The sequence below is a fragment of the Mustela nivalis genome (genome assembly GCF_964662115.1).
Source record: "Mustela nivalis genome assembly, chromosome: 7".
Classification (NCBI taxonomy): Eukaryota; Metazoa; Chordata; class Mammalia; order Carnivora; family Mustelidae; genus Mustela; species Mustela nivalis.
In genome coordinates, this window is record NC_139026.1 from 19473152 (window position 1) to 19485158 (window position 12007).

General features: G+C 38.2%; 1 protein-coding gene across 7 annotated transcripts in view; it reads right to left on the reverse strand.

The window, feature by feature from the left end:
• The window catches only part of ANO4 (anoctamin 4), a 461396-nt gene that overhangs the window by 117725 nt on the left and 331664 nt on the right, over window positions 1-12007 (reverse strand). For all 7 annotated transcript variants that reach the window (XM_082739159.1, XM_082739158.1, XM_082739160.1 and 4 more), the window contains one exon: window positions 9284-9390. In XM_082739159.1, the coding sequence (XP_082595285.1) occupies window positions 9284-9390 (107 nt within the window). The remainder of the gene's footprint in view (window positions 1-9283; window positions 9391-12007) is intronic.

Consider the following 12007-nt stretch of genomic DNA (forward strand, 5'->3'; position numbering starts at 1 on the left):
CAGCCCGGCCGATGGTAAGGGTGGTGCAATTCCGCCTGGGGCAAGGACACTTGAGAATCACTACAACAGGCCCCTCCCCCAGAAGATCAACAAGAAATCCAGCCGAGACCAAGTTCACCTACCAAGGAGTGCGGTTTCAATACCAAGGAGAGCAGCAGAATTCCAGAGGAGGAGAAAGCAAAGCACGGACCCATGACATTTTCCCTGTGATTTTTTTTAGTCTTGCAGTTAATTTGATTTTTTTCTTCTTCATTTTTTGTTTTTTTTTCTCGCCTTCTGGTAAATTTTTTTTTAACTTTTACCTTTTTCTTTTTTAATGTTTTTTAACTAGTTTATCCAATATATATATTTTTTCTTCTTTATATTTTTCTTATTTATTTTCTTTTTTTTTCATTTCTTTTCTTTTTTTTTTCTTTTTACTTTTTTTTCTTTCTTCCTTTTTGAACCTCTTTTTATCCCATTTCTCCCCACTCACGATTTTGGATCTCTTCTAATTTGGTTAAAGCATATTTTCCTGGGGTTGTTGCCACCCTTTTAGTATTTCACTTCCTCCTTCATACACTCTTATCTGGACAAAATGACAAGACGGAAAAATTCAACACACAAAAAAGAACAAGAGGCAGTACTGAATGCTAGGGACCTAATCACTACAGACATTAGTAATACGTCAGATCTAGAGTTCAGAATGACAATTCTCAAGGTTCTAGCCAGGCTCGAAAAAGGCATGGAAGATATTAGAGAAACCCTCTCGAGAGATATAAAAGCCCCTTCTGGAGAAATAAAAGAACTAAAATCTAAACAAGATGAAATCAAAAAAGCTATTAATGAGGTGCAATCAAAAATGGAGGCTCTCACTGCTAGGATAAATGAGGCAGAAGAAAGAATTAGTGATATAGAAGACCAAATGACAGAAAATAAAGAAGCTGAGCAAAAGAGGGACAAACAGCTACTGGACCATGAGGGGAGAATTCGAGAGATAAGTGACACCATAAGATGAAACAACATTAGAATAATTGGGATTCCAGAAGATGAAGAAAGAGAGAGGGGAGCAGAAGGTATACTGGAGAGAATTATTGAGGAGAATTTCCCCAATATGGCAAAGGGAACGAGCATCAAAATTCAGGAGGTTCAGAGAACGCCCCTCAAAATCAATAAGAATAGGACCACACCACGTCACCTAAAAGTAAAATTTACAAGTCTCAGTGACAAAGAGAAAATCCTGAAAGCAGCCCAGGAAAAGAAGTCTGTAACATACAATGGTAAAAATATTAGATTGGCAGCTGACTTATCCACAGAGACCTGGCAGGCCAGAAAGAGCTGGCATGATATTTTCAGAGCACTAAACAAGAAAAACATTCAGCCATGAATAAGACATCCAGCTAGGCTATCATTGAAAATAGAAGGAGAGATTAAAAGCTTCCAGGACAAACAAAAACTGAAAGAATTTGCAAACACAAAACCAGCTCTACAGGAAATATTGAAAGGGGTCCTCTAAGCAAAGAGAGAGCCTACAAGTGGTAGATCAGAAAGGAACAGAGACCATATACAGTAACAGTCACCTTACAGGCAATACAATGGCACTAAATTCATATCTCTCAATTGTTACCCTGAATGTGAATGGGCTAAATGCCCCAATCAAATGACACAGGGTATCAGAATGGATAAAAAAACAAAACCCATCTATATGTTGCCTCCAAGAAACTCATTTTAAGCCCGAAGACACCTCCAGATTTAAAGTGAAAGGGTGGAAAAGAATTTACCATGCTAATGGACATCAGAAGAAAGCAGGAGTGGCAATCCTTATATCAGATCAATTAGATTTTAAGCCAAAGACTATAATAAGAGATGAGGAAGGACACTATATCATACTCAAAGGGTCTGTCCAACAAGAAGATTTAACAATTTTAAATATCTATGCCCCCAACGTGGGAGCAGCCAACTATATAAACCAATTAATAACAAAATCAAAGAAACACATCAACAATAATACAATAATAGTAGGGGACTTTTTAACACTCCCCTCACTGAAATGGACAGATCATCCAAGCAAAAGATCAGCAAGGAAATAAAGGCCTTAAATGACACACTGGACCAGATGGACATCACAGATATATTCAGAACATTTCATCCCAAAGCAACAGAATACACATTCTTCTCTAGTGCACACGGAACATTCTCCAGAATAGATCACATCCTCGGTCCTAAATCAGGACTCAACCGGTATCAAAAGATTGGGATCATTCCCTGCATATTTTCAGACCACAATGCTCTAAAGCTAGAACTCAACCACAAAAGGAAGTTTGAAAAGAACCCAAATACATGGAGACTAAACAGCATCCTTCTAAAGAATGAATGAGTCAACTGGGAAATTAAAGAAGAATTGAAAAAAAATCATGGAAACAAATGATAATGAAAATACAACGGTTCAAAATCTGTGGGACACAACAAAGGCAGTCCTGAGAGGAAAATATATAGCGGTACAAGCCTTTCTCAAGAAACAAGAAAGGTCTCAGGTACACAACCTAACCCTACACCTAAAGGAGCTGGAGAAAGAACAAGAAAGAAACCCTAAGCCCAGCAGGAGAAGAGAAATCATAAAGATCAGAGCAGAAATCAATGAAATAGAAACCAAAAAGACAATAGAGCAAATCAACGAAACTAGGAGCTGGTTCTTTGAAAGAATTAATAAAATTGATAAACCCCTGGCCAGACTTATCAAAAAGAAAAGAGAAAGGACCCAAATAAATAAAATCATGAATGAAAGAGGAGAGATCACAACTAACACCAAAGAAATACAAACTATTATAAGAACATACTATGAGCAACTCTACGCCAACAAATTTGACAATCTGGAAGAAATGGATGCATTCCTAGAAACATATAAACTACCACAACTGAACCAGGAAGAAGTAGAAACCCTGAACAGACCCATAACCAGTAAGGAGATTGAAACAGTCATTAAAAATCTCCAAACAAAAAAAAGCTCAGGGCCAGACGGTTTCCCGGGGGAATTCTACCAAACATTTAAAGAAGAACTAATTCCTATTCTCCTGAAAATGTTCCAAAAAATAGAAATGGAAGGAAAACTTTCAAACTCATTTTATGAGGCCAGCATCACCTTGATCCCAAAACCAGACAAGGATCCCACCAAAAAAGAGAGCAATAGACCAACATCCTTGATGAACACAGATGCGAAAATACTCAACAAAATTCTAGCCAATATGATTCAACAGTACATTAAAAGGATCATTCACCACGACCAAGTGGGATTTATTCCAGGGCTGCAAGGTTGGATCAACATCCGCAAATCAGTCAATGTGATACAACACATCAATAAAAGAAAGAACAAGAACCATATGATACTTTCAATAGATGCTGAAAAAGCATTTGACAAAGTACAGCATCCCTTCCTGACCAAAACTCTTCAAAGTGTAAGGATAGAGGGCACATACCTCAATATCATCAAAGCCATCTATGAAAAACCCACCGCAAATATCATTCTCAATGGAGAAAAACTGAAAGCTTTTCCGCTAAGGTCAGGAACACGGCAGGGATGTCCATTATCACCACTGCTATTCAACATAGTACTAGAGGTCCTAGCCTCAGCAATCAGACAACAAAAGGAAATTAAAGGCATCCAAATCGGCAAAGAAGAAGTCAAATTATCACTCTTCGCAGATGATATGATACTATATGTGGAAACCCCAAAAGACTCCACTCCAAAACTGCTAGAACTTATACAGGAATTCAGTAAAGTGTCAGGATATAAAATCAATGCACAGAAATCAGTTGCATTTCTCTACACTAACAGCAAGACAGAAGAAAGAGAAATTTAGGAGTCAATCCCATTTACAATTGCACCCCAAACCATAAGATACCTAGGAATAAACCTAACCAAAGAGACACAGAATCTATACTCAGAAAACTATAAAGTACTCATGAAAGAAATTGAGAAAGACACAAAGAAATGGAAAAATGTTCCTGGATTGGAAGAATAAATATTGTGAAAATGTCTATGCTACCTAAAGCAATCTACACATTTAATGCAATTCCTATCAAAGTACCATCCATCTTTTTCAAAGAAATGGAACAAATAATTCTAAAATTTATATGGAACCAGAAAAGACCTCGAATAGCCAAAGGGTTATTGAAAAAGAAAGCCAATGTTGGTGGCATCACAATTCCGGACTTCAAGCTCTATTACAAAGCTGTCATCATCAAGACAACATGGTACTGGCACAAAAACAGACACATAGATCAATGGAACAGAATAGAGAGCCCAGAAATAGACCCTCAACTCTATGGTCAACTAATCTTCGACAAGGCAGGAAAGAATGTCCAATGGAGAAAAGACATCCTCTTCAATAAATGGTGCTGGGAAAACTGGACGGCCACATGCAGAAAAATGAAATTGGCCCATTTCCTACACCACACACAAAAATAGACTCAAAATGGATGTAGGACTTCAATGTGAGAAAGGAATCCATTAAAATCCTTGAGGAGAACATAGGCCGCAACCTCTTTGACCTCACCCGCAGCAACATCTTCCTAGGAACAACGCCAAAGGCAAGCGAAGCAAGGGCAAAAATGAACTATTGGGATTTCATCAAGATCAAAAGCTTTGCACAGCAAAGGAAACAGTTAACAAAATCAAAAGACAACTGACAGAATGGGAGAAGATATTTGCAAACGACATATCAGATAAAGGACTAGTGTCCAGAATCTATAAAGAACTTAGCAAACTCAACACCCAAAGAACAAATAATCCAATCAAGAAATGGGCAGAGTACATGAACAGACATTTCTGCAAAGAAGATGGCTAACAGACACATGAAAAAGTGCTCCATATCACTCGGCATCAGGGAAATACAAATCAAAACCACAATGAGATATTACCTCACACCAGTTAGAATGGCTAAAATAAACAAGTCAGGAAATGACAGATGCTGGCGAGGATGCAGAGAAAGGGGAACCCTCCTACACTGTTGGTGGGAATGCAAGCTGGTGCAGCCACTCTGGAAAACAGCATGGAGGTTCCTCAAATTGTTGAAAATAGAACTGCCCTATGACCCAGAAATTGCACTATTGGGTATTTACCATAAAGATACAAATGTAGTGATCCAAAGGGGCACATGCACCCGAATGTTTATAGCAGCAGTGTCCACAATAGCCAAACTATGGAAAGAACCTAGATGTCCATCAACAGATGAATGGATCAAGAAGATGTGGTATATATACACAATGGAATACTATGCAGCCATCAAAAGAAATGAAATCTTGCCATTTGCGACAACATGGATGGAACTAGAGCATATCATGCTTAGTGAAATAAGTCAAGCAGAGAAAGACAACTATCATATGATCTCCCTGATATGAGGAGATATGATGCAACATGGGGGCTTAAGTGGGTAGGAGAAGAATCAATGAAACAAGATGGGATTGGGAGGGAGACAAACCATAAGTGACTCTTAATCTCACAAAACAAACTGAGGGTTGCTGGGGGGAGGGGGGTTGGGTGAAGGGGGTGGGATTATGGACATTGGGGAGGGTATGTGCTATGGTGAGTGCTGTGAAGTGTGTAAACATGGTGATTCACAGACCTGTACCCCTGGGGATAAAAATATATGTTCATACAGAATAAAAAATAAAAAAAAATCAGAAAAAAGAAAAAGAAAAAAAAAAGAGAATTACAGACCAATATCCTTGATGAACACAGGTGTAAAAATTCTCACCAAAATACTAGTCAATAATATCAAACAGTACATTGAAAGGATTATTCACCAAGATAATGTGGGATTTATTCCAGGGCTGCAAGGTTGGTTCAAATCAATGAATGTGATACAGTACATTAATAAAAGATAAAACAAGAACCATATGATACTCTCAATAGATGCTGAAAAAGCATTCGACAAAGTACATTATCCTTTCTTGATCAAAACTCAACAAAGTGTAGGGATAGAGTGTACATACCTCAATATCACCAAAGCCATCTATGAAAAACCCACAGCGAATATCATTCTCTGAGAAAAACTGAGAGTTTTTCCCCCAAGGTCAGGAAGATGGAAGGGATGTTCACTATTACCACTACTATTCAACATTATACTACAAGTCCTAGCCTCAGCAATCAGAGAACAAAAAGAAATTAAAGGTATCTGAATAGGCAAAGAAGAAGTCAAACTCTGACTCTTTGCAGATGATATGATACTTTATGAGGAAAACCCAAAGGCTCCACTCCAAAACTGCTAGAACTCATACAGGAATTCAGTAAAATGTCAGGATATAAAATCAATGCACAGAAATCAGTTGCACTTCTCTACACCAAAAGCAAGACAGAAGAAAGAGAAATTCAAGAGTCGATCCCATGTACAATTACACCCCAAATCATAAGATACTGAGGAATAAACGTAAACAAAGAGGCAAAGAATATGAACTCAGAAAACTTTGAAGTACTCATGAAAGAAATTGAGGAAGACACAAAGAAATGGAAAAACAATCCATGCTCATGGATTAGAAGAACAAATGCGAAAATGTCTATGTTACCTAGAGCAATCTACACATTTAACACAATCCGTATCAAAATACCATCAACTTTATTCAAAGAAATGGAACAAATCATCCGAAAATTCATTTGGGACCAAAAAAGACCATGAATAGCTAGAGGGATGTTAAAAAGAAAGCCAAAGTTAGTGACATCACAATTCCAGACTTCAAGCTCTATTACAAAGCTGTAATCATCAAAATAGTATGGTCCTGGCACAAAAACAGACACATAGATCAATGGAACAGAACAGAGAGCCCACAAATGGACCCTTAACTCTTTGGTCAACTAATCTTCAATATAGCAGGAAAGAATGTCTGGTGGAAAAAAGAGAGTCTCTTCAACAAATGGTGTTGGGATTATTGGACGGCCACATGTAGAAGAATGAAACTGGACCATTTCCTTACACCACACACAAAAATAGACTCAAAATGGATGAAAGACCTCAATGTCAGACAGGGATCCATCAAAATCCTTGAAGAGAACACAGGCAGCAACCTATTTGACCTCAGCCACAGCAACTTCTTTCTAGAAGCATCGCCAAAGGCAAGGGAAGCAAGGGCAAAAATGAACTATTGGGACTTCATCAAGATCAAAAGCTTTTGTACAGCAAAGGAAATAGTCAACAAAACCAAAAGACTACTGACATAATGGGAAAAGATATTTGCAAATGACATATCAGATAAAGGGCTAGTATCCAAAATGTATAAAGAATTTATTAAAATCAGCAACCAAAGAACAAATAATCCAATCAAGAAATTGACAGAAGACATGAACAGACATTTTGACAAAGAATACATCCAAATGGCCAACAGACAGATGAAAACTTGTTCAATATCACTTGGCATCAGGGAAATATAAATCAGAAGTACAGTGAGATACCACCTTACACAGTATGAATGTCTAAAATTAACAAGTCAGGAAATGACAGATGTTGGCAAGGATGTGGAGAAAGGGGAATCCTCCTACACTGTTGGTAGGAATGCAAGCTGGTGCAGCCACTCTGGAAAACAGCATGGAGGTTCCTCAAAAAGTTGAAAATAGAGCTACCCTATGACCCTGCAATCACACTACTGGGTATTTGCCCCAAAGATATAAATGTAGTGATCTGAAGGGACATTTGCACCCAAATGTTTATACCAGCCATGTCCACAATAGCCAAACTATGGAAAGAACCTAGATGTCAATCAACAGATGAATGGATAAAGAAGCTGTGGTATATATACACACAATGGAATACTATGCAACCATCAAAGGAAATGAAATCTTGCCATTTGCAATGATATGGATAGAACTAGAGAGTATTGTGCTAGGTGAAATAAGTCAATCAGAGAAAGAAAATTATCATATCATCGCTCTGATATAAGGAATTTGAGAGGCATGGCGGGGAGTCGAGGTGGTTAGGAAGGGAAAAAATAAAACAAGATGGGATCTGGAGGAAGACAAACCATAAGAGACCATTAATCTCATGAAAAAACTGAAGGTTGCTGGGGGATGGGGAGGTAGGGATAGGGTGGTTGGGTTATGGGCATTGGGGAAGGTATGTGCTATGTATGGTGAGTGCTGTGGAATGTATAAGCCTGATGATTCACAGACCTGTACCCCTGGGGCCAATAATACATTATATGTTAATAAAAAAATGGAGACAATTTGGTAATATGGAAAGTTTCTCATAAAAATCCTCCAAATATAAATTTAGTGTCCACAAATAGATGAATGGGTAAAGATGTGGTATACATACATCCATCCCCCACACACAATAGACTATTACTCAGCCATAGAAAAAAATGAAATTTTGCCATTTGTAACAACATGGATGGATCTAGAAAATGGAATGCTGAGTGAAATGAGTCAGTTAGAAAAAGACAAATAGCATGTGATTTCACTACTCTGTAGAATATAAGAAACAAAACAATGAATAAAAGAGATAAACCAAAAGATAAACTCTTAAAAAGAGAACAGACTCATTTTTACCAGAGGTGAGAGTTGGTGAAATATGTGAAGGAGATTAAGGTACACTTATCAGGATGAGCATTGTGTACAGAACTGTTGAATTCCTATATTGTACACCTGAAGCTAATATAACATTGTATATTAATTATGCTGAACTTTAACAAGTTAAATAACAAGTTAAATAAAAATACATATATGTGCATTATAAAAGATGTTTAATGGCGAAGGTGATTATTTGGAGAATTTATTTATGTGTGACAGCTCATCTCTGCACTTGCATAGAACTCCCCATCCCCCTGCCACCACCATCTTCCTACATCAATCCCTTCTTCTCATCAGGTCTCAGTTCAAACCCCCTTCTCAATGAAGCTCCCCCTGACCACTTCATTTCAACTCGAACCCACCATTTCAGTTTTTACCTTGTTATTCACCGTATTTACTTATTTGTTTATTGTAAGCTTTCACCTTCTTGAATATACGCTCCGGGAGAGAACCATGCCCATCTCCCCAACATCCAGCCCAGTGCCTGGCACACAATGAAAGTTCCATAAATATTTGTTGGAACTGAGAGAATTTCTCCATGATCTTAGGCAAATGAGGTAACATGCTATTTTAAAGAGATCTAAGGATGGTATTAAGATTTTTACACCTTGTGAGCTACCCACCAAGGGAGGAGAGATTTTATAAATGATGAACAGTTCTAGAATTGATATAAACTTTATAAAGCCCAAGAAAAAAAATTCTGTCATTCCAGAAATTAGATATAGCTTGTTATACTAATAAACTACTTACCAATTTTGTTTTTTCCTTCTTCATACTTTATTCTTTGTAAAATATGATGTACGATTCTACTTCTTGTGGCGTTGTTGAAGAAAGTGTCTTTGTTGTGTATGATGAAGCTGCACACACATATTAAAAACACAAGCTGAAGGTTAATTGGAGGTGCTGAATCTAATCTTTGACGTAATGTGGTGTTACTCATACAGAGGTGTCTTCAATCGATCACAGAAAGGGTAGGTCTGGAACAGCATGAGAGAGCCCAGAGAGCACACCAGGGGCAGGAGGTTCACACACCTCAGTAGTTTGGGATCTTAAGTCTCCTGAGCATTAACATAATTGTGCCAGGAAGGAGCTGGAGTTAAATACAATTTAAAAACCATAAAATAAAATAAAAATTTTCCTCAATAAGGTCATTAGATATATTCAAATAAAAATATATTTTGTTTTTATCTCCTCTCATCTCCCACCTCCACCCCCTCCATGTCATAACCACCTGGTTTTTTTTAAGAAATTTTAAGATGTGAAACTGATTTGGATGGTGAATATGAAAATTAGGTAATAAGCTCTGGTCTAGCTCAGGGCCTCTGTCTGTTCCTTTCCCATGTTCCTTGCTGAATGGGACTCCTTTCCTAAAGCATATACTTGAAGTTGCTTTCTTTATCAGCTAGTGGATGACCCAACCTCTAAAGTTTCTCACAGAGCTCATACACACACACCAAGACACTGGGCTCTCCAGTGGATACCCTTACCCTACTGCGAACTAAGAGGTTTTAGGTGACCGAGCTTCCAGGACCACAACATCCAGCATGAAGAGGCCATGTCTTCCCTTCCCAGAAATGTGTTTAACGGTATAATATTAGACATACTCTAAGTATAGTTGCTTCATAAATTGTGAACTTTATTAACTCAGCAAATTTTTATGAGGTACCTCCTAAGAGTGGGGACACTGTGCAAGGATTATCAATGTGCAAGCCACTGCCTTCAAAACCCAGCTCAGAAACCACCTCCCCCAACAGGTCTCCTCACCACTCCAACTCCACTCCTTTCCCACAAATTCAGTATGCCCTCTTCTGTGCTACTTCTTATCTTGTGAGTACATTGATTTATCAATTATTCTGTATTTTCACTTCTTTTCATTCATTCATCCACTCAGTCATTCAGCAAATGTTTATTGAGGGCTCTGTCTAGGGTACTGGTTACACAGTAGTATACAAGACTCAAAATCTTTGTTCTTAAGAGGCTTACAGTCTAATAGGAAAGACAAACCATAAGGAAGTGAACATGATTGTATGGAAGAGATGGCAGAATCAACCTCCCTTTGCACGTCTGGATACCACACAAAACTGAACTCCTTCAGGACAAAAGGCTGCATCATACTAATTTCTATAGCCCCAGTATCTAGTGAGTGGCTCATACAAATACAGGTATATATTTTTGAATAGCAGTAAGTGAGGGCCATTGGGATTTATGTTGGGGAAATTGCTTTTAAAGGTTTTTCTTCAAGAAGATAGATTCCCAAGAGTTGTTTAAATGCCAGGTGGAAGAGAGAAAACTGACCCAGAGTAGACAGTCCGGGCATGGGATCTGGTTTGGGAACAAGCTGGGAATGTGAGTTTGAGATAACATAAAAAGGGGATAAAGTCCAGAGAATGTGAAAATAAAATGTAAATCACATGAGTTGGTTCCCTGAGAAGTATTTTCCTCTTTTACTTCCCTAGGATTCTGTTATAGAAAACTATTCTCAGAAAAAGTAATTTGACTTGGTAGATGAGAGATAAATGATATGTGGGTGAATGAGGAAGCTGCAGAGCTTAGCTGGTATTTTCTTTAGGGTTTTCTGAAAACATTTTATTGCACCAAAGAAGGAGAGAAGAAAACCAAAAGTTACACTGAATGCAGTTCCTTTTATTTTATCCTTCTCTACTTTTTCACCTTATTTAAGACAGACCATTCCACTTTAATACCAAATAAAGGTGCCATTAAAAAAGAGAGACAAATCAAAAAGTCTATTTTTGACTCACAATACCAGATGATAACTGAAAGATGATAAGTATGACTATGCTTGACGGGACAATTCTGGCCTAAAAGCCCATGTCCCTCCTCCATTAAATGGTTTTCTGCTTTCTTCTCCTTTTATAGCACCACATTACATTTTGTGAGCTCATGTAATCATTCTCTATAATAAGCACTGCAGATGAGCTTCAAAATTTTGTTTTCCTCTCTCTTATATCTAGGTTGTACCTGGAGCCTGGAGATTCTACAGTGGGAACAAATATATAGGGCACGTGCCAGGCACTATTCTAAGCACCCCAGATTTATTAACCCATTAAATCCTTGCAATAACACAGGGCATAGTATTTTATAGCTCCATCTTACAGGTGAAGAATCAGAGAAGGTGAGTGATGCCCCCGAAGTTACTCAACTAAGGAGGAGAGCCAGGATTTCAACTCGGGCAGTCTGACTGCAGAGGTTGCCCTCTTACCCACTCCACTCACCTGTCTCCCTGTGCTAAAACTTCCTGACTCCTGGAGGCTGACTCTCCTTGAGATCAGCCCAAGAGTTGCTCTGTCTGGAATACTTGCCTTGTTTCCACAAATTCTTTGAGCCTCAGCTCAGGGCACATCTCCCTCTAAGGGGCTTCCTTGAGCCCCTGGGCCTCCCCCTGAAAAGTAATGTGGTGCTACAATAAGAGAAGGAGGGATAAAACCATTTAATGCAGCTTTAAGTTCTAACATT